Source organism: Ranitomeya imitator, chromosome 8 (genome assembly GCF_032444005.1).
Source record: "Ranitomeya imitator isolate aRanImi1 chromosome 8, aRanImi1.pri, whole genome shotgun sequence".
In the NCBI taxonomy this organism is placed as follows: Eukaryota; Metazoa; Chordata; class Amphibia; order Anura; family Dendrobatidae; genus Ranitomeya; species Ranitomeya imitator.
The window spans coordinates 95424272-95448751 of record NC_091289.1 but is presented as its reverse complement, the minus strand read 5'-3'; the positions used below and the strand labels follow the sequence as shown (position 1 = coordinate 95448751).

The following is a 24480-nucleotide window of genomic DNA, read 5'->3' as shown; positions in this document are numbered from 1 at the left end:
GCGTAGAATAAAATACTCCAACAACCATTGTTTTTATTTCATTAAAATAATTTTAAATAATGTGTTTGTGTTTTATTTAACCCTTTACTACAATTGGATTAATAATGGATAGGTGTCATAATTGACGCCTCTCCATTATTAATTAGGCTTAATGTCACCTTACAATAGCAAGGTGGCATTAACCCTTCATTACCCCATATCCCACCGCTACACGGGAATGGGAAGAGAGTGGCCAAGTGCCAGAATAGGCGCATCTTCCAGATGTGCCTTTTCTGGGGTGGCTGGGGGCAGATATTTTTAGCCAGGGGGGGGCCAATAACCGTGGACCCTCTCCAGGCTATTAATATCTGCCCTCAGTCACTGGCTTTACTACTCTGGCGGAGAAAATTGCGCGGGAGCCCACGCCAATTTTTTCCGCCATTTAACCCTTTATTTTAAGAGCTAGAACGGCCAAATTTTGCAGATACACACTACTGACATTAGTAGTGTGGAATCTGCAAAAAAAATGGAGAGAAGACATGGTTTACTGTATTTAAACCATGTCTCAAATCATGTCGGGTTTTAGGAAGGAGAAAGAAAAAGCCGGTAATTGAATTACCGGCTTTCAAGCTGTATAACGCTGGAATAAATATTAATATATATACATATATGTGTCTCACTGACATATATATATATACATACCTATTCTATGTGTACACATTTATTCTACCTATTCTACTGTAAACTGTCAGTGTGATTTTACTGTACACCGCAATGAATTACCGGCTTTTCTCTCTAACAGCGCTGCGTATTTCTCGCAAGTCACACTGCTTGTCCGTGTGTAATCCGTATTTTTCACGCTTCCATAGACTTTCATTGGCGTATTTCTTGCGCAGTACAGTGACAAACGCAGCATGCTGCGATTTTGTACGGCCGTAGAAAGCCGTATAATACTGATCAGTAAAATACAGCAGATAGGAGCAGAGGCATAGAGAATAATTGTGCCGTATTTTTTGCGAGTTTTACGGACGTAGTTTCTGCGCTCTTACGTCCGTAAAACTCGCAAGTGTGAAGCCGGCCTTAGCTTCCTGGCGTTCCCTCGCAGCGTCTTGGTTTGATGCCAGCAACTGGTTTATGCTTGTAAGCGCTCGGCAGGGATGTCATGCTCAGTTTAGAAGCTGAAGGGCAGCTGCAAGGGGACGGGGACTGTGTGCTCGGAGAGCAGTGAGTAGTCATTGCTATTTAATAGTGCACACGGTGTCAGCCGCCGACTTTCTGCAGCTGCCGGCGGTCATGTGTGCCGCTACTAAAGGGAATGAATATTCACAGCATTCCACGCCCATGGGAGTGCAATACGATGAATATTCACTTCTCTTAAGTAGCGACACGTGACCGCCGGCAGCTGTAGGAAGGCTCTGGCTGACACAGTATTTTCCCCTGATGAAGACGCTTCAATAGCGTCGATACGCGTGGGCTTTGGTCTTCTTCCACCCCATGGCCAGCACTTGATCATCGATCGCTGTATCTTCATTTGACTGCCCAGATTTATAAGGTGTTCAGACCAATAGCTTTGATAGGAGCTACAGGTTCACTTGGGGTGTCTTTTGCTATTTCTTGTACTTGATTTCTGCGCAGCTTTTTGGTAAATATGCCTACATTGACGTTTCTGTATTTGGGCTATAGTTATTGTATCAAGTGATACCCTGTATAGCTGGCAGCAGATAGGCAGGGGACTTGAGCTTCTCATTATTTATACCTATTATGTGGATAATTGATTCAATATAAAGTGCTTTGTATTTATTTTTCTCTCTGCCTGGGGGGATAAATGGCCTATCAGCCATTTTTCTTGGTTTTTAAATGTTTTTAACGTAGTATGCCTTGCCTCGTTGTGCTTTTGTATTGGAATCAATAATAAGCATATATTTTTTCGTGGTTGATCCTATCTTTTTTGCTCGACTTAAACTGTTTATATATAGATGCATTTGGTTGATCACCGACTTATTTATGCGGTGCCCGCTACTCTCTTTCTTAACATATAAAGAGCAAGGAATACTTGCTGCTCCCCATGCACATAGACTCGGTGTGCAGAGCAATGAGTATTCCGGCAGCTGTCCTTCTGCTTGCAAGCAGTGCATGACGTTCCTGCCATGTGCTGAGTACAAGCATAAATCAGCTGCTGGCATCGGGACAAAACGCTGCGAGGGAGTGCCAGGAGGGTAAGTGTATTTTTTTTTAAATGTTTTATGATGGGGCCATGCATACCAGGATAGGGATGAGGGGACCATATATATCAGGATAGGGGATATTAAGTACAGAATTGAGCACATTTTTTGCTTCAATTTTTTCTCCTAATATCCTCCTCTAAAACCTAGGTGCGTCTTATGGTCAGAAAAATATGGTAGGTATATTGTCATGTGTTTCCATTTCCACTTTTACCTATCATTAGCTTTTGCTACATATATAAATACAGCTCTACCTACAATCTGATAGCTCCTGACAAAGCCAATGTGTGGGGCAATAAGCACTGGGCTTCTGTCTACCTCTTCCTGGTCTGCAGCTATGGTCGACTGATTTTTTTTTTTCACCTATGGAATGAGGTCACTTATTTACAGCATTTATTTACTCTACCAAGCATAGGATTTCCTATCTTCTACCACTATCCCTGTTGCTGCTACACACCTAGAATTTTTTTTTTAATTCTCATTTAGGCTTTGAATCATCTTAATTGAATGTATGAACATTTGAATTGTATTACATTATTACTGGAGGTTGTGTTATTTTTGTGTGTGTCTTAATTACATATCTGCACCATTATTTTGATTTCAGGATGTGGTTTATTCTTCCTCATTATCTTGGGCTGTGTTATATTTTATGCAGACCGTGTACTGGGGTCCTCTCCCCAAGATACAGCGAGCCATAGAATATTAGCATTAGAATGGACCTCCAGGGTCATCGTGTCCAACCCCCTGCTCAATGGAGAATTTACTAAAGTATCTCAGACAGATATCTGTCCAGCCTCTGTTTGAAGACTTCCATTGAAGGAGAACTCACAACCTCTTGTGTCAGCCTGTTTAAGTCATTGATCACCCTCAATGTTCTCCCTTTCAGTTTCATTCCATTGTTTCTTGGGTTTCCATGTGCAAATGAGAATAATTATGATCCCTCTACACACTGACATCTCTTCAGATATTTGTAAACCTCTATCAAGTCTCCTCTTAGCCTTCTTTTCTGCAAGCTAAACATTCCCAGATCCTTTAGCCATTCCTTGTAGGATATATTTTGCAGTCCGCTCACCATCCCGGTAGATCTTTTTTTGAACTTGCTCCAGTTTTCCAATGTTTTTCTAATTAAATGTGGTGCCCAAAACTGGACACACTATTCCAGATGCGGCCTGACCAAGGAGGAATGGAGTGGGATAATTACTTCCTGTGATCTAGACTCTATGCTTCTCTTAAAGGGAACCTGTCACCCCCAAAATCGAGTATGAGCTGCGGCCACCAGCATCAGGGGCTTATCTACAGCATTCTGTCCGATCCGATGGGTGTCACGGTTCGGGGCCTCCCATCTTCTTACAATGACGTCCTCTTCTTGTCTTCACGCTGCAGCTCCGGCGCAGGCGTACTTTATCTGCCCTGTTGAGGGCAGAACAAAGTACTGCAATGCGCAGGCACCGGGAAAGGTCAGAGAGGCCCGGCGCCTGCGCACTGCAGTTCTTTGCTCTGCCCTCAACAGGTCTCTAAGTACGCCTGCGCCGGAGCCGCATTGTGAAGACAAGAAGAGGATGTCATCCTATGAAGATAGGAAGCCCTGGACCGCAACACCCTTCGGACCGAACCGCAGCGGGAACGCCCCTGGGTGAGTATATTATAACCTCTTTCTCATCTTTCAGGATACATCGGGGGCTTATCTACAACATTCCAGAATGCTGTAGATAAGCCCCTGATGCCAGTGGGCTTAGCTCATCTTCTATTTTGGGGGTGACAGGTTCCCTTTAATATATCCTAGAACGGTGTTTGCCTTTTTTGCTGCTGAACCACACTGTTGACTCATATGCAGTCTGATCTATCAGTACACACAAGTCTTTTTCACACACGCTGTTGCTCAGTTCTATTCCTTCCATTCTGTAGATTTCATTTTTGATTTTCTTGTCCAGATGTAGAATCTTGCATTTCTCCCGGTTAAATACCATTCAATTAGTCGCTGCCCATTGTTCAAGCTTATCTAGATCCTTCTGAAGCCTTTCGCTGTCTACTCTAGTGTTAGCTACCCTTCCTAGGTTTGCATAGTCTGCAAATTTTATTAGTTTACTTCCAGTTCCCTTATGTAGATCATTTATAAAAAATGTTGTACACTGAGGCCAGGACGGAGACTTGTGGTACTCTACTTGAAAGACTTTTCCAATTGGATTTGCAAGCATTTATCATCACCCTTTGAGTACGATCACAGAGTCAGTTATGAATCCACCTAACCATTGCCTTGTCAATCCCATACGTGATCATTTTCTTCAATAAGGATAGTATGAGATGCTTTTATCAAATGCTTTGCTGAATTCGAGAGATACTATATTTACCGCATTTTCCTGATCTACCCAGTCAGTGATTCCATCATAGAAAGAAATTAGATTAGGTCGGCATGACGTTAGCTACAAATCCATGCTGGCTCTAGTTAAATTACTGTATTGTTAGCCAGTACTAACATACATGCTGTTTAATAATCTCTTCAAATATCTTTCCTGGTATAGTAGTAAGCCTGTAACTTCCTGGCTCCATCTTTCCTTTTTTGAAAATGGGGACAACATTTGCCTTTCTCCATTCTTCTGAGATTTCTCATGTTTTCCATGATTTTATAAAGATTCTGGCTAGTGGTTCTGTAATTTTCTCTGCTAACTCTTTCAGTGCTCTAGCATATAATTCATCCTAGTGCCATGTACAAAGAACATGACCAGACAACTTGTCAAACTATTCTTTACTGAAAATGGAGCCCCAGTTCCTCTGACAACACAAAGGAGAACACAGTAAAGTTTGACACACACACCTCGTCTAGAATGTTCCAAAATACACTATAATTTGCCTGACTTCTGCTTCATCCTAATGCGGTAGCCGAGAAGGTAACCAAGAAAAACATATCAAATTAAATGAGTGCATATCTAGCTCATCCTTTTTCCTACCCACAGGTGATTTTCCTTGGGGAGGATTTTGTTCAGAGTGTGTGGAAGAGTCTCTCTCATGCTGCGGGCAACTAGCTCTAAGTTCATACAGTTTTGCTAGCAAACAATTTCTCTGCCTGATAATCTAACTTTGGCCCTAAACTTTCTAAGTCCCAAAGTAACGCTCCCACCTTGATCACTGTGACGGAGCTCGAGCTCAGGACTTCCTGACCGTAACCTTTTCGCTGAGGAGGCTGGCTGATTGTCCATTAGTAGGGAGGCCAAATTAGCTCGATCGACTTGCATAGAGCTTTCCACTTCACAGCAGGTCTCACAGCTCCAGGAATGGCAGTGGATCTCCCTCACACCTGCCCTCCTGTCAGCTCTCGCCTAGTTCTCTAAAACACCATGAGGTCTACCTTAGAGACTGTCCAATAGGCAACCGTGACTTCTTGTGGCCATAGAATGACACTACAAGTCCATTCACCACCATCTTACACATATACATCTGTGGTGATTTTAAATCGCTGTTTTAGATTTGTTCTATTTTTTCCATAATCAAGTTTTATTTTTTGAAGGTGTAGTCTTTTTTTTGCATATACTTTTTGTTTTCCTCTCCAACTCCTTTTAACCCTTTTGCCCTGTAGCCAATTTTTACCTTCCTGACCAGGCCGGATTATTCAAATTAGATATTCTATTATATGTCAATAACTTTGGAAAACAATCTCTGAACCACTTGGTTTGGAAGGTGTGTCAGAAAATAAATAAATCATATATTAATGCCATTACAACAATTAGCATTACCCTTACTCAAAACGTTTAAAGCTTTTCCTAGTGTTTGCACACAAAAAAAAAAAAAAAAAAAAAAAAGTTGTGCACTTGGATATGCTTAGCTGTGCACTGTTGTGGTCTACTGAGAGATGGAGGTGGTGGTGGGTGGGATTTGTCATGACCAACCTGCAGGAAGCTAAAGTGGCTGCCAAACTTTAAAAAAGCAGGTCTTTCTGGAAATGACAATACGGAGTTTGTGTTTTGTTTTTTTTTCTGTTTGGAGATGTAAACAAAAATATTTTTCAATTATTTTTTTTTTTTATTTAAAAACTGTTGTGTTGCGGTACACTAGACCTGTCAGTTTTACATTGACAGGAATCTGGTTAGGCTCCGTTTATGGCAGGGCCTAATAGGCCATTGTACTTGGCAAACCCCGAAGGTCAGGATTTCACCTGCATCAGCAGGGAAAAGGCGAGAGGAGCCAGTGGAGCTAAAGTACAGTAAGGCTATTCCTTTCACAACCATCTGGAGGACCAAAACAAGTGATACTACTTAAAATTTGAAGAAAGTAAAAGTTGATCGGTACATCCAAAAAATCTTCAAATTTTATTATTTAAGTATCAAACCATTTAAATCCACACGCTGTTTTTGCCATCACCAGCACTTGCATTTTACTTGTTTGATACTTACTGAATAAAATGTGATGATTCTACTTTTTGGATGTGCCGATCAACTTCATTTTTCTTTGGATTGATTTCCTGACAGGCAGCAGTATTTGAAAAGGCATTCAATGTACAGATTTGGTTATTCACTCCACAGTGAGAATTATTCACTTTTTTTTTTAATTTGAAGGTATGTATAGATTTTTGATACAAGTTATGTAGCAAATTCAGCTACAAAATACATATATAAAAGTTAAAGTCTTATTTTAAGAGTTTATTTTTAAGTCAATAAGAAAACAAACATATAATGTATATGGTAATGTTTTTTGATTACCAAATCAGTTGAAGCAGAAAAAAAATACCTCCCAATACAGAGACAGCATTTTTGCAGGGTGTTAGTCACCCCCAAAATACATTTTAAACGGGCTATACAATGTTGTAGGGGTCAAAACCCCTATACAAACCTTTCTAGCACTGTATCGGTTATTGGTACATTGCCTGAGAAAATAGTTTGTATACAAATAAAGTGCACCCTCGGTGTTGCCTAGGGAGTAATGCACCATCATGCCACCTCATTTGCATACTGCGGGGGACTTACCTCGTTTCTGACTGCTCGCTTCCCAGAGTGAGGACTGTCTGGATACTGCCAGCATGTGTACGGATATGGCTCGTGCAGAGAACTTCTCTGAAGCCACTCATTACACGTCCAGGTGTATGAGTGTAATGAGTGGTACCAGCAGAAAATAGACAAGAAGAACACGCCCGGCCTCGGTGTACACCCGCCAGCAGCATTCAGAGAAGGTGTAATGGTGCACCAAACCTGGCCATGCCAAAAGGTGCACCATAGCCCCCTCTCATTTGCATACAACTTAAGTTATTTTCTCAAACACTGTACAAGTGACTCCCTTTAAAAATGAAAATGCTGGAATGGGGATTTTAAAGTTCCCCTTTGGTTTGTATTTCAATGCCCACACTGAACATACAGTACTTTACAGGTAGCTAGAAGATCCTGCTTTTTGTGACGCCAGTGCAGCTCCAGTTTTCTCCTGTACCACATAACCATGGCTCTTGCTTGCCAGCTCACACCGCAGACTTAATTCCTTTCTTAATATAAGACAAGAGCCTTGTTCTGACTCTCAGACTTCCATTATGTGGACCAGATGTCACCTTTTCAATCGCTGTGTGAGCGGGCTGGTCACAATCCAGGAGAAGACTGGAGCAGGGCTGAAAACAGCTGAAGAAAGGCAAACATGTTAGCACATAATTACTGAAACTAGCAAATGGTGACTTTTTTTTCCTCTTAAGATGTTGTCCACTCCTTGGAAAACCCCTTCTCAATCACTATATTTCCCCCAATTAAAATAACCGCTACACTTCCCTCCGACACAGCCCATTCCAGCGGCGTCAGCACGGTGTCTCCTTGGCTTGAGTAAGTAATCTCTCGTGAGTCCTGCAGACAGTCAGCGCTGGCTTCACTCCACCCTCCTTCCGAGAGATCCGACATCTGCAGGAAGTCAGATGCACCTGTTCACCCTTCCTCCGGATGTGAGATTTGTCTTAAGTGGAGTGATGCCAGCGCCGATTTGCTGCTGGGATTGTGTGATATAATCCAGGAAAGTCCCAGGAGAGACAGAGCTGACACCTTGAAACAGCAGATATGCTGGTTGTTGTAATTGGGGGGATACAGTTATTGACTAGTTGATAACCTCTACAATATTAATTTTTCAGTCAGAAAAATCAGTCCAACCATACTAGACGCTTTGTAACAACACTGAGGCAAAATTCATCACGAGCGTTTCACCAGGTGTAAAACACCTTCAAATGGCACAAAATTTCTGCCAACACAAAGTTGCACAAAAATATTGCAACTTTTGGAATATTATGCCCGATTCAACCAGCTTTGCAAAAATAGGCAAAGCTGGGGCAGATGGGGTGTAGCAAAGCCCACGCAGTAACATTATGGCACAAGTTACGTCAGAGATCTTACTCCAGTACCACAAGCTTTTATCACAGGAGGCGCATAGGACCCAACCTCATAACTAAAGCTGGAGTCACACATAACGATATCGTTAACGATATCGTTGCAACGTCACGCTTTTGGTGACGTAGCAACGATCCCGCTAACGATCTCGTTATGTGTGACAGCGACCAACGATCAGGCCCCTGCTGGGAGATCGTGGGTCGTTGGGGAACGATCAGGACCATTTTTTGGTCGCTGATCACCCGCTGTCATCGCTGGATCGGCGTGTGTGACGCCGATCCAGCGATGTGTTCACTTGTAACCATGGTAAATATCGGGTTACTAAGCGCAGGGCTGCGCTTAGTAACCCGATATTTACGCAGGAGCGCTGCTAATGCACGCGCTCCGGCCGAGAGCTTCCCTGCACTGACTGTCAGCGCCGGCCATAAAGCAGATTACACGCTGTTACTGCCGGCGCTGACAGTCAGTGCAGGGAAGCTCTCGGCAGCAGCGCGTGCATTGGCAGCGCTCCTGCCGAAAGCAGTTTTAACCCTGTGGACGCCAGCGGGGGACGTGACAGACATCAGAATGTGAGTCTACCCGGGTGCTGCAGGGGGACTTCGGCATCGTTGAAGACAGTTTCAACGATGCCGAAGTCTTTCCCCTGATCGTTGGTCGCTGGAGAGAGCGGTCTGTGTGACAGCTCCCCAGCGACCACACAACGACTTACCAACAATCACGGCCAGGTCGTATCGCTGGTCGTGATCGTTGGTAAGTCGTTTAGTGTGACTAAAGCTTAAGCGGTGACCCACTAATCGAATGCACACAATTTTTTCACCTCTTTTGTATAGGCGACAATGGGGCATAGTACATCAACATTTAAAAGACAATGCTAAACTAAGCAAGAGAGCACGGTACTAGGGTAATATCACTTTAATTCTCTCATACCCATCACTGTAGGCGGCAGCGGCGGCTGCAGCGGCGGTGGCGGCTGTGGCAGCAGTAGCTGGCTGAGTGTACCTGTAGGCTGCATATCCACCCTGTTATAAGAGAAAGTGGTTAGAACTATTGTCCAGATTTAAAACAAATAGACAAAACAGGCTTTGGATCACAAGAGTGTTATATACAATGTCATAAAGGCATTTCAGCAGGCAGAAACGAAAACTAGATTCTAGGTTTCAATCATTAAGAAAAATCCAACTTGTGAGTTTTGTCTAAATACTAAAAAGCAAACTTTCGTGCAGATTTCAATAGTATTCTAGAGGCATGGGCATGTGAAGTACTTGTTACACCATCTCCTTTGGATGAATGGCATGTTCAGCATACTGTTCTACATAGACCAGGATAATGCAGATGGCCGCTATCACTGCATTATCTGTCACACTATCCATTATGGAACATAAATTAGCACAGCAGTTTGGTTACATTCAGAAGGGTGCTCAGTCTTCCCAACTATGAAATGTTTGCATTTATTTCATACACTCGTTTAATAAAGGATTAACAACAGCTTTCCTTACCAATACAAGGATTCTACTGTTACTATATTACTAATATTTTTAGACTAGAAAACCCTTTTTAGCAACAAGAATAAAAAAAAACAAAAAGAAAACCTCTAGTATTCGGCTTCGTGGCCTTTATGAAAACTGCAAGATTTTGTTTTTTAATACAAGTGGCAAAATTAATTTTTCATAATATTTATATTTTCAAATTAAATGCTAGTTTCATTCCAAGTCTTGTAAGTGTAAGACCCCCACCGATAAACTTAGGGACAGCAGCTCAGCTTAGGCAAAAGTGAGCAGAAAAGCTATTGAACCTGCACCACCATTAAGCCTAAATTGACAAAAGCTTAAAAGGAATCTGCCAACAGGGTTTTACTATGTAATCCGAGAGCAGCAAGAGATAGGGCCCGAGACCCCGATTCCAGTGATGTGTCACTTAGGAGACATTTACACTACAAGATGATCGTAAATGAGCGTCGTTCAATAGCAAGATAATTGTGAAACAAAAACAGTGCCGATCATCCGATCTAACGAGCAAAATGTTTGGGTGATACAATTTTATGCAGCGTAAAAGAGAAAATCAATCTCTATGGTGTATTGCCATTTGTATAGCGGCCTCGCACTGCAGAGGACAATGGCGGCCTATGCACACTGAGCAATTATAAACAGGAGGTCAAACAGCCGCTAAGAGTTCACCAACCAGCTGTTATTGTGCTGCTGTTCCAGCTGTGTAAGCTAACCCTTACCGGGTTGTGTGTTGTGCCAATAAAAATCAGCGTTTTAGTAGTAGGAGATCATCATTACAGGAATTGGCGTCTTGTGCCTCCGAATCACCGGCTCTGACACCCCACCTCCACTACTGATTAGCAGCTTGGTGTCAATGAACAGTGTACACAGTAAGCTGATTAATCAGTGGGGTGAGCGGGTAAGGCTTCTTTCACACTTTTGTTGGTAAGGGGCCTTGAAAAAGCGTTGGCGCAACGTAACGGACGGACAGTGGTGATTTTGTGCACAACGTGGGCAGCGGACACAGTGTTTCAACGCGTCCGCTGCCCATAGTAAAGTTACGGCCGGACATGCGCAGTGTAAAATGCAGGACACGACGTACGAAAAAACGTTCCCTTGAACGTTTTTTCGCTGCGACGGTCCGCCAAATACCGACGCATCCAGTGCACGACGGACGCGACGTGTGGCCATACATCGCGATCCGTCGGCAATACAAGTCTATGGGAAAAACAGCATCCTGCGGGCAACTTTGCAAGATGCGTTTTTTCCCCCAAAACGACGCATTGTGATGGATCTAAAAAGACGGAAGTGTGAAAGTAGCCTTATACAGAGCTCAGCATTCAGAGCATTGCTAGATCTGCACCAAAGAAAACTGTCATTTTACAAAAAGGACGCAGTAAATCAGGGTCTCTGCCCCCACATCATGCTGCTCTCAGATGTCAGCAAAAACCTGCTGACAGATTCTCCAAGGCTCAAAGCTAGGCAGCAGGCCTAACAAGTTTCAGATACGGTAAGTAAAATCTGCTGTGATTTGAAGTTTCGTCACACAAGTTGCACCTCAGCTTGAAAACCATTGAATTCGACCACATGAATTTCTATTTGCAATTTAGGTCTAAGGGGTGACATTTCTCCTTGTGGAGAGTGACATACCGGCTCTGGCATGCCAATGTAAGGAGGCTGATTCGCCATGCAATGTCCCTCTGGGAAATTTAATATGCAAATTGCCTCTTCAGAGAGAAACAGGAGTTGAATTCTATAGCGCCACCTGTTGGCATGTGAAGGCCAGTATGTCACTCTCCACAATGAGAAACATTACCCCTTAGACCTCAGTCCAGAGCCTCTCACCTAGCCTAATCAGTCCTCATACTTTGCACTGACAAGGGACAATACCCTGAAACAGTGTCAGAAAATAGAGATTCCGGTTTGGCTTTAATCCGAAGTCATATTGTAGACTTGTCAAAGTGTCAATAGTGACTTGTAGGATCACTGCTTCCAACAGGTGGCGCTATAGAGTTCAAGCCAGCATATTTGCAACTTCCACGCCAGAAACATGCACAGAAAGAATCACAGCGCTTTGTGGAAAATTCTTCTTTACTTTGAAACAGAAATCAGTCTTGCATAAAAACATTCTAGATCTGCTACACACCTCCTCTTCCTCGGCTTCAAACTCGTCCATGTGCCACAGAACTGGTCGCTAGGTCAAAAGTAGAGGTTTTGCTTTTATCTGGTTCGCACTGCTCTATTTTTTAATATTTACTAATGGCAGGAATAAGTCACAACAGAAGTGGCGAAACCTGTGGGGTCTCTTGTACTCATCCCAGCTCATGCCTCATTCACGGATCCCTCTCCATTGTTGCTAGGTCTGCCAGGCTAAAGGTACCGTCACACTAGACGATATCGCTAGCGATCCGTGACGTTGCAGCGTCCTCGCTAGCGATATCGTCCAGTGTGACAGGCAGCAGCGATCAGGCCCCTGCTGTGATATCGCTGGTCGGGGCAGAAAGGCCAGGACTTTATTTTGTCGCTGGATCTCCCGCTGACATCGCTGAATCTGCGTGTGTGACGCCGATTCAGCGATGTCTTCGCTGGTAACCAGGGTAAATATCGGGTTACTAAGCGCAGGGCCGCGCTTAGTAACCCAATGTTTACCCTGGTTACCATCGTTAAAGTAAAAAAAAAAAAAAAACACTACATACTTACATTCCGGTGTCTGTCCCCGGCGCTGTGCTTCTCTGCTCTGGCTGTGAGCGCCGGGCAGCCGGAAAGCAGAGCGGTGACGTCACCGCTCTGCTTTCCGGCCGCTGTGCTCACAGCCAGAGCAGAGAAGCACAGCGCCGGGGACAGACAGCGGAAAGTAAGTATGTAGTGGTTGTTTTTTTTACTTTAACAATGATAACCAGGGTAAACATCGGGTTACTAAGCGCGGCCCTGCGCTTAGTAACCTGATGTTTACCCTGGTTACCGGCATCGTTGGTCGCTGGAGAGCTGTCACACGATGCCAAACAGCGACGCTGCAGCGATCCGGATCATTGTCGGTATCGCTGCAGCGTCGCTTAGTGTGACGGTACCTTTACTTGGTCTCTATTGGGCATAATACTGCAATGCAGGCTTCTAATCCTGAATGCTACATTTATTCATTTGGATTATTTATTATCTGGCTGTGATTTTCATTATTGTGATTCTATTTGGCCATATATTGGACATTCCCTTTATTACACCAATTCTTGCATATTGATACATTTCTTATGTGTATATTGGTATAGATTCATTACTGCGGTCCACACATACCTTGTATGCTACTACTATTTTATTGGCAAATAAGGACAGGCGTTCTCCTTATAGTCTCACCTTTGTGTGTTTATGTTTGACCTTTTATTTGTTTTCATTATCTTTTGTGTATTGTTCTACCAATTTTGTGTCCTTTATATTAACCCCTTTACCCCCAAGGGTGGTTTGCACGTTAATGACCAGGCCAATTTTTACAATTCTGACCACTGTCCCTTTATGAGGTTATAACTCCGAAACGCTTCAACGGATCCTGGTGATTCTGACATTGTTTTCTCGTGACATATTGTACTTCATGATAGTGGTAAAATTTCTTTGATAGTACCTGCGTTTATTTGTGAAAAAAACGGAAATTTGGCGAAAATTTTGAAAATTTCGCAATTTTCAAACTTTGAATTTTTATGCAATTAAATCACAGAGATATGTCACACAAAATACTTAATAAGTAACATTTCCCACATGTCTCCTTTACATCAGCATAATTTTGGAACCAATTTTTTTTTTTGTTAGGGAGTTATAAGGGTTAAAAGTTGACCAGCAATTTCTCATTTTTACAACACCATTTTTTTTTTAGGGACCACGTCTCATTTGAAGTCATTTTGAGGGGTCTATATGATAGAAAATGCCCAAGTGTGACACCATTCTAAAAACTGCACCCCTCAAGGTGCTCAAAACCACATTCAAGAAGTTTATTAACCCTTCAGGTGTTTAATAGGAATTTTTGGAATGTTTAAATAAAAATGAACATTTAACTTTTTTACACAAAAAATTTACTTCAGCTCCAATTTGTTTTATTTTACCAAGGGTAACAGGAGAAATTGGACCCAAAAAGTTGTTGTCCAATTTGTCCTGAGTACGCCGATACCCCATATGTGGCAGTAAACCACTGTTTGGGCGCATGGGAGAGCTCGGAAGGGAAGGAGCGCTATTTGACTTTTCAATGCAAAATTGACAGGAATTGAGATGGGACGCCATGTTGCGTTTGGAGAGCCACTGATGTGCCTAAACATTGAAACCCCCCACAAGTGACACCATTTTGGAAAGTAGACCCCCTAAGGAACTTATCTGGATGTGTGGTGAGCACTTTGATCCACCAAGTGCTTCACAGAAGTTTATAATGCAGAACCGTAAAAATAAAAAATCATATTTTTTCACAAAAATTATATTTTTGCCCCCAATTTTTTATTTTTCCAAGGGTAAGAGAAGAAATTGGACCTCAAAAGTTGTTGTCCAATTTGTCCTGAGTACGCTGATACCCCATATGTGGCAGTAAACCACTGTTTGGGCGCATGGGAGAGCTCGGAAGGGAAGGAGCGCAGTTTGACTTTTCAATGCAAAATTGACAGAAATTGAGATGGGACGCCATGTTGCGTTTGGAGAGCCACTGATGTGCCTAAACATTGAAACCCCCCACAAGTGACACCATTTTGGAAAGTAGACCCCCTAAGGAACTTATCTGGATGTGTGGTGAGCACTTTGACCCACCAAGAGCTTCACAGAAGTTTATAATGCAGAGCCATAAAAATAAAACAAAATTTTTTTCCCACAAAAATTATTTTTTAGCCCCCAGTTTTGTATTTTCCCTAGGGTAACAGGAGAAATTGGACCACAAAAGTTGTTGTCCAATTTGTCCTGAGTACGCTGATACCCCATATGTGGGGGGGAACCACCGTTTGGGCGCATGGGAGGGTTCGGAAGGGAAGGAGCGCCATTTGGAATGCAGACTTAGATGGAATGGTCTGCAGGCGTCACATTGCGTTTGCAGAGCCCCTAATGTACCTAAACAGTAGAAACCCCCCACAAGTGACACCATTTTGGAAAGTAGACCCCCTAAGGAACTCATCTTGATGTGTTGTGAGAGCTTTGAACCCCCAAGTATTTCACTACAGTTTATAACAGAGAGCCATGCAAATAAAAAATATTTTTTTTTCCACAAAAATTATATTTTAGCCCCCAGTTTTGTATTTTTCCAAGGTTAGCAGGAGAAATTGGACCCTAAATGTTGTTGTCCAATTTGTCCTGAGTACGCTGATACCCGATATGTGGGGGGGAACCACCGTTTGGGCGCATGGGAGGGCTCGGAAGGGAAGGAGCATCATTTGGAATGCAGACTTAGATGGATTGGTCTGCAGGCGTCACATTGCGTTTGCAGAGCCCCTAATGTACCTAAACAGTAGAAACCCCCCACAAGTGACCCCATATTGGAAACTAGACCCCTCAATGAACTTATCTAGATGTGTTGTGAGAACTTTGAACCCCCAAGTGTTTCACTACAGTTTATAACGCAGAGCCGTGAAAATAAAAAATCTTTTTGTTTTCCCACAAAAATTATTTTTTAGCCCCCAGTTTTGTATTTTCCCAAGGGTAACAGGAGAAATTGGTCCACAAAAGTTGTTGTCCAATTTGTCCTGAGTACGCTGATACCCCATATGTTGGGGTAAACCCCTGTTTGGGCACACAGGAGAGCTCGGAAGGGAAGGAGCACTGTTTTACTTTTTCAACGCAGAATTGGCTGGAATTGAGATCGGACGCCATGTCGTGTTTGGAGAGCCCCTGATGTGCCGAAACAGTGGAAACCCCCCAATTATAACTGAAACCCTAATCTAAACACACCCCTAACCCTAATTCCAACGGTAACCCTAACCACACCTCTAACCCTGACACACCCCTAACCCTAATCCCAACCCTATTCCCAACTGTAAATGTAATCTAAACCCTAACCCTAACTTTAGCCCCAACCCTAACTGTAGCCCCAACCCTAACCCTAGCCCTAACCCTAGCCCTAACCCTAGCCCTAGCCCTAACCCTAGCTCTAACCCTAGCCCTAGCCCTAACCCTAGCCCTAACCCTAGCCCTAACCCTAGCCCTAACCCTAACCCTAGCCCTAACCCTAGCCCTAACCCTAACCCTAGCCCTAGCCCTAACCCTAGCCCTAACCCTAGCCCTAACCCTAACCCTAACCCTAGCCCTAACCCTAGCCCTAACCCTAGCCCTAACCCTAGCCCTAACCCTAACCCTAGCCCTAACCCTAGCCCTAATGGGAAAATGGAAATAAATACATTTTTTTTTATTTTTCCCTAACTAAGGGGGTGATGAAGGGGGGTTTGATTTACTTTTATAGCGAGTTTTTTAGCGGATTTTTATGATTGGCAGCCGTCACACACTGAAAGACCCTTTTTATTGCAAAAAATATTTTTTGCAATACCACATTTTGAGAGCTATAATTTTTCCATATTTTGGTCCACAGAGTCATGTGAGGTCTTGTTTTTTGCGGGACGAGTTGACGTTTTTATTGAAAACATTTTTGGGCACGTGACATTTTTTTATCGCTTTTTATTCCGATTTTTGTGAGGAAGAATGACCAAAAGCCAGCTATTCATGAATTTCTATTGGGGGAGGCGTTTATACCGTTCCGCGTTTGGTAAAATTGATAAATCAGTTTTATTCTTCGGGTCAGTACGATTACAGCGATACCTCATTTATATCATTTTTTTATGGTTTGGTGCTTTTATACGATAAAAACTATTTTACAGAAAAAATAATTATTTTTGCATCGCTTTATTCTCAGGACTATAACTTTTTTATTTTTTTGCTGATGATGCTGTATGGCGGCTCTTTTTTTGCGGGACAATATGACGCTTTCAGCGGTACCATGGTTATTTATATCTGTCCTTTTGATCGCGTGTTATTCCACTTTTTGTTCGGCGGTATGATAATAAAGCGTTGTTTTTTGCCTCGTTTTTTTTTTTTTTTTCTTACGGTGTTTACTGAAGGGGTTAACTAGTGGGACAGTTTTATAGGTCGGGTCGTTACGGACGCGGCGATACTAAATATGTGTACTTTTATTGGTTTTTTTTTTTTATTTAGATGAAGAAATGTATTTATGGGAATAATATTTTTTTTTTTTTTTCATTATTTTGAAATATTTTTTTTTTTTTTTTTTTTACACATTTGGAAAATTTTTTTTTTACTTTTTTACTTTGTCCCAGGGGGGGACATCACAGATCAGTGATCTGACAGTTTGCACAGCACTCTGTCAGATCACTGATCTGATATGAGTGCAGGCTGCTTCACAGTGCCTGCTCTGAGCAGGCTCTGTGAAGCCACCTCCCTCCCTGCAGGACCCGGATCCGCGGCCATCTTGGATCCGGGGCTCGAGCAGGGAGGGAGGTGAGGAGACCCTCGCAGCAACGCGATCACATCGCGTTGCTGCGGGGGGCTCAGGGAAGCCCGCAGGGAGCCCCCTCCCTGCGCGGTGCTTCCCTGCACCGCCGGCACATCGCGATCATCTTTGATCGCGGTGTGCCAGGGGTTAATGTGCCGGGGGCGGTCCGTGACCGCTCCTGGCACATAGTGCCGGATGTCAGCTGCGATAAGCAGCTGACACCCGGCCGCGATCGGCCGCGCTCCCCCCGTGAGCGCGGCCGATCGGCTATGACGTACTATCCCGTCCAGGGTCAGATAAGCCCAGGGCACCTCGACGGGATAGTACGTCTAAGGTCACAGAGGGGTTAATAAAAATTATTTTTATACGGTGATCCTGTAGCAATTGCATACTCTCTCGCCATTTCTTTAAGAAGTATGCGCTAGGTTGATCCTATCTCGCCTATGATTGCCCCCCAGGTAAAGACCATAAGGATAGGTGTACACTTCTTTTAACCACTTTTAGCAGCTTTACAGCTTTCAAAGCCGATGTATTGGGCTTCATGTTAGTGGTAAATTTAGTTCGATAATTTTTGCGTTTATTTGTGAAAAAAATGGAAATTTGGCTAAAATTTTGAAAATTTAGCAATTTTCAAATTTTGAATTTTTATTCTGTTAAACGAGAGAGTAATGTGACACAAAATAGTTAATAAATAACATTACCCACATGTCTACTTTACATCAGCACAATTTTGGAACCAAATTTCTTTTTTAGCTAGGAAGTTTTAAGGGTTAAAAGTTGACCAGCGATTTCTCATTTTGACAACGAAAATTACAAAAACATTTTTTTTAGGGACCACCTCACATTTGAAGTCAGTTTGAGGGGTCTATATGGCTGAAAATACCCAAAAGTGACACCATTCTAAAAACTGCACCCCTCAAGGTACTCAAAACCACATTCAAGAAGTTTATTAACCCTTCAGGTGCTTCACAGCAGCAGAAGCAACATGGAAGGAAAAAATGAACATTTAACTTTTTAGTCACAAAAATGATGTTTTAGCAACAATTTTTTTTATTTTCCCAAGGGTAAAAAGAGAAACTGGACACCAATCGTTATTGTACAATTTGTCCTGAGTACACCGATACCCCATATGTGGGGGGGAACCACTGTTTGGGCACACGACAGGGCTCGTAAGGGAAGGAGCGCCATTTGACTTTTTCAATGAAAAATTGGCTCCAATCTTTAGCGGACACCATGTCACGTTTGGAGAGCCCCTGTGTGCCTAAACATTGGAGCCCCCCCACGTGACCCCATTTTGGAAACTAGACCCCCCCCAAGGAACTTATCTAGATGCATAGTGAGCACTTTGAACCCCCAGGTGCTTCACAAATTGATCCGTAAAAATGAAACAGTACTTTTTTTTTCACAAAAAATTTCTTTTAGCCTCAATTTTTTCATTTTCACATGGGTAACAGGATAAAATGGATCCTAAAATGTGTTGGGCAATTTCTCCTGAGTACATTGATACCTCATATGTGGTCACAAACCACTGTTTGTGCACACGGCAAGGCTCGGATGGGAAGGAGCGCCATTTGACTTTTGAATGAAAAATTAGCTCCAATCATTAGCGGACACCATGTCGCGTTTGGAGAGCCCCTGTGTGCCTAAACATTGGAGCTTCCCCACATGTGACCCCATTTTGGAAACTAGACCCCCCGAAGGAACTTATCTAGATGCATAGTGAGCACTTTGAACCCCCAGGTGCTTCACAAATTGATCTGTAAAAATGAAACAGTACTTTTTTTTCACAAAAAATTTCTTTTAGCCTCAATTTGTTCATGTCCACATGGGCAACAGGATAAAATGGATCCTAAAATGTATTGGGCAATTTCTCCTTAGTACATGGATACCTCACATGTGGGGGTAAACCACTGTTTGGGCACACAGTAGGGCTCGGAAGGGAAGGAGCGCCATTTGACTTTATGAAAGAAAAATTAGCTCCAATCGTTAGCTGACACAATGTCATGTTTGGAGAGCCCCTGTGTGCCTAAACATTAGAGCTTCCCCACATGTGACCCCATTTTGGAAACTAGACCTCCCAAGGAACTAATCTAGATGTGTGGTGACCACTTTAAACCCTCAAGTGCTTCACAGAAGTTTATAACGCAGAGCCGTGAAAATAAAAAATACATTTTTCTTTCCTCAAAAATTATTTTTTAGCCCACAATTTTTTATTTTCACAAGAGTAACAGGAGAAATTGGACCCCAAAAGTTGTTGCAGAGTTTGTCCTGAGTACACCGATACCCAATATGTGGGGGTAAACCACTGTTTGGGAACACGTCGGGGCTCAGAAGAAAAGTAGTGACTTGAAATGCAGACTTGATGTAATGGTCTGCGGGCATCATGTTGTATTTGCAGAGCCCCTGATGTGCCTAAACAGTAGAAACCCCCCACAAGTGACCATATTTTGGAAACTAGACCCCCAGGGAACCTATCTAGTTATGTGCTGAGCACTTTGAACCCCCAAGTGCTTCACAGAAGTTTACAACGCAGAGCCGTGAAAATAAAAAATCATTTTTCTTTCCTCAAAAATTATGTTTTAGCAAGCAATTTTTTATTTTCACAAGGGTAACAGGAGAAATTGGACCCTAATAATTGTTGCCCAGTTTGTCCTGAGTATGCTGGTACCCCATATGTTGGGGTAAACCACTGTTTGGGCGCACGTCAGGGCTCGGAAGGGAGGGAGCACCATTTGACTTTTTGAATGCAAGATTGACTGGAATCAATGGTGGCGCCATGTTGCGTTTGGAGACCCTTGATGTGCCATAACAGTGGAAACCCCTCAATTCTAACTCCAACACTAACCCCAACACACCCCTAACCCTAATCCCAACTCTAGCCATAACCCTAATCCCAACCCTAACCCTAATCCCAACCCTAACCCCAACACACCCCTAACCCTAACCATAACCCTAACCACAGCCTAATCTTAACCCTATTTCCAACCCTAGCCCTAAGGCTATGTGCCCACGTTGCGGATTCGTGTGAGATTTTTCCGCACCATTTTTGAAAAATCCGCAGGTAAAAGGCACTGCATTTTACCTGCGGATTTCCAGTGTTTTTTGTGCGGATTTCACCTGTGGATTCCTATTGAGGAACAGGTGTAAAACGCTGCGGAATCCGCACAAAGAATTGACATGCTGCGGAAAATACAACACAGCGTTTCCGCGTGGTATTTTCCGCACCATGGGCACAGCGGATTTGATTTTCCATAGGTTTACATGGTACTGTAAACCTGATGGAAAACTGCTACGGATCCGCAGCCAAATCTGCTGCAGATCCGCAGCCAAATCCGCACCATGTGCACAAAGCCTAATTCTAACCCTAACCCTAGTTCTAACCCTAATTCTAGCCGTAACCCTAAGGCCAGGTTCACATTGCATTAGCAGCAGCCCTTTCAGCACATACGCTAACGGGCTGCTGCTAGCGCAAGTGCAGACGTTTGCATCGCGCTAGCGCAGATAGAGCATCTGCTAGCTCTATCTGCGCTAGCAGTGACGGACCCGGAAACGCTGTAGCCCACGTCTCCGGGTCCGTCACTCAATGACGGCACATCCCTAGCGTACGCCCATTGTGGGCGTGCGCTAGTGATGCGTCCGACATTGCTGTCATTGGCGGCCGTAACGGACTACGTTATACCGCGTTTATGCAGTGGTGTAACGTAGTCCATCTAATGGACTGCTTAGACGCAGTGTGAACTAACCCCAACCCTAGTGGGGCAAAAGAAAAAAAAAAAGAAAAAATTTCTTCTTTATTTAATTTTTTTCCCTACCTATGGGGGTGATAAAGGGGGGGTTTATTTATTATTTTTTTTTTAATTTTGATCGCTGTGATAGGTTCTATCACAGCGATCAAAATGTACCTGTAACGAATCTGCCAGCCGGCAGATTCGGCGGGCGCACTGCGCATGCACCCGCCATTTTGGAAGATGGCGGCGCCCATCGAACAGACGGACGGACACCGGGAGGGACACAGGTCGGTAAGTATGAGGGTGGGGGGGAGGGGGACAGGAGGACGGAGGGGAGCGGATGAGAGCATTTGACAGGACGGAGGACCGGAGGAGAGGCGATCGGTGGCGGTGGGGGAGTCAGATCACGATCTCCAGCCATGGCTGATGCCATTGCAGCATCGGCCATGGCTGGATTGTAATATTTCACCAATTTTCATTGGTGAAATATTACTATCGCTCTGATTGAAAGTGAAACGTCACTTTCAACAGCCAATCAGAGCGATCGTAGCCAGGGGAGGGTGAAGCCACCCCCCCTGGGCTCAAGTACAACTCCCCCTGTCCCTGCAGGCTGGGTGAAATTACAGTTAACCCTTTCACCCTGCCTGCAGGAGCCCAATCCGGCCATGACGCATATGCTGCGTCACAGGTTGGATTGGCACAGGTTTTCATGACGCATACAGTGCGTCAAAGGTCGGGAAGGGGTTAAAGGGAATCTCCGTAAGGATCAATCGCAGGACCTGTCGCTGACCAATTTTCCGAAGTGTAGAAAAAAGTTCCTCTGAACGTTTTCTCTCCACGACGGACCGCTATTTTCCGACGGATCCAGTGCACGACGGATGAAACGGATGGCGATCTGTTACCATCCGTCGCGAATACAAGTCTATGGGAAAAAAACAGGATCCTGCAGAAAAATTTGCAGGATCCTGTTTTTTCAAAACTCAATGGATTTCGACGTAAGACAAAAGAAGGAAGTGTGAAAGAGGCTTTAGACGTCACGGATGGCCATGACTGAGCAAAGCCATTTGCTACACTGTGCTGTGCATGCAGAACCACAGTCTTATTACGTGGACTACTTCCAGCACTCAAAGAAAACCTAATATTTAATATGGGGCACAGTGCAATATGCTTTAGGCTGCAGTGCTGACACAGAGTGCTATACACCTGGATGGAAGTGCCTTTCAGGGAATAGAAATTATAATATTTCAATAAGAATACAAGATAGTGGAATATAGAGACTAGTGTTTGCAGGGATCAAAATGAAAATAGGTGGTCTCAATATGGAAATATAAGTGGGAGTGTGTTTACCCTGTATAAATTGGAAGACTCTTGATAGTAGTGATCGGGGCATTCACAGTTACACCACTGTAGGTTGAGCCTGTGTGTTCTATCCGGATGCGCTATTTTGGAATAGATGTTTGTCCCATATTTTAATGTAGGGACTAGATTGACAAAGTACTCTCGACTTACATAATTTGTCTTTCCATCCATTGCGGTCACTCAGAACCTGTAAGCTCCGTGCAGGACATTGTCCACTATACACTGGCCTCACGTGTCCTTTATTGAATATTAGTCTCATATTAAATCTATAGTGTCTACGGATTAGGAGTCTGAGTAATAGGGAAGACAAAACACATGGAGACCAAACACCTGAGACAACTAATCTACTCTAGATCTGCGAATTGGAGACTGATCTAAAAACAAACTATTGTTTTTATTATATTAGAGTCACTTCCAGGATATTATACTGGGTTTTGACATATGCAGTGGATTTATGCAGTAATATTTGGAGTTATTTAATTAAACATAAGTTAAAAGCTTTAATGTAAATCCCTTTTCAGTGAATCTAAATTAGGTGATCTATTTTTCCTTACAGTGATAAGTGTGACATTGGCAGAAATACCCTGGGACTTCGTGTTAATGGGGTATTTCTGCCAATGTCACACTTATCACTGTAAGGATACATACATGTGCCCAACCCCCCCGAAATACAGATATGTACCCCACCATTAATATACTATTAGACACTCACCATTAACAATATAAAGTGATAAGCAACACTGTCTTCATGCTTCCTAATACTCAGCAAAACCATAAATCTGGTCACTGGGGGATGGCGGGTGAGGGTGGAAACTGCAATGGTAGGAACCTTGAAGCGCACATTTACTAGTATCAGAACATGTGATAGTAGGTGTTGTGCCCTCTGATTAAGAGGGTTGTAGGGTTATCCAGGACTGTATTAATATTTTGCTGTGGGCCTATGAGCTGACAGGCAAGTAGTTGCTAAGTACCTGCCCTTTCTGCGCAGGACAGATCTCTGCTGGCACAGTGTGGTCACTGACCGCTTCTGTCAGCGATTCTGCGTTTTCCGCTGCCATACCCTCGACAGAGTAGCGGCTTTTCTACTGCAGTGCTCTTATAGGACCCAGGGACACTTTTTTCAACTTCAGACAGGTGAGGGATATTGTTTTTTATTTTTATTTTATTACAGGGAACAATGGATTCACGGTTCCCACACAGACATGGTTATCTCCGGTACTGGATTTTCCAGGACGTGTGAAGGAGGCGTTATAGCACCATTAATTCCACAGCACTTTACAGATATCAGCATTCCCACTGAGCTCTGCTATAAAGCCTGTGATGCTTCAGCACAGCATCACATGAACTGCTAGAGCCAGTACTACCACTGCTTGCAGCGGTAAGTGTGCTTATCCTCGTCCTCCGCTATAGTCTCTTATACAAGTCAATGCGATATCCGTGTACAGAGGCAGACCCAGGACACTAGCTGTGAGATTTGCTGCTCTCCCTGGAGGAAATATGTTGTACATGCCATTTCACCATAGAAGAACTGAAATGGTGACCCTCCGAGCATGATACATGCAATGTGATCGGGGGCCATCATGTGATCATATGACCTAACTGAAGAGAAATATACCATGAATTTCCAGATAGAGTTACAACTACATAAAAACTAATACAAGCTGAACTCTATATAACGGGGACAAGTGAAATGATGAAGTAAAAATTAAAAAAAAAAAAGAAAAAAAACCTGGAGTGCTACTTTAAGAAGGTAGTTAGGATGTCAATGTGAGGTTAATCTTTCAGTGTTGACCTATTTTACTGTTAGAAACATCACAAGTAGTTAGTTACTACGCCAAACTGGAGAAGGAACAAAATGGCAGCAGATGACAATTTGAAAGCAAACTTTAAAGAACAATGGGGCCAATTCATCAAGGCGGT

The 24480-nt window shown here is 43.3% G+C and overlaps 1 protein-coding gene across 10 annotated transcripts in view; it reads right to left on the bottom strand.

Moving 5' to 3' along the window:
• Positions 1 to 24480, bottom strand: part of RBFOX2 (RNA binding fox-1 homolog 2) — a 314329-nt gene that overhangs the window by 44925 nt on the left and 244924 nt on the right. For all 10 annotated transcript variants that reach the window (XM_069737176.1, XM_069737178.1, XM_069737174.1 and 7 more), the window contains one exon: positions 9467 to 9558. In XM_069737176.1, the coding sequence (XP_069593277.1) occupies positions 9467 to 9558 (92 nt within the window). The remainder of the gene's footprint in view (positions 1 to 9466; positions 9559 to 24480) is intronic.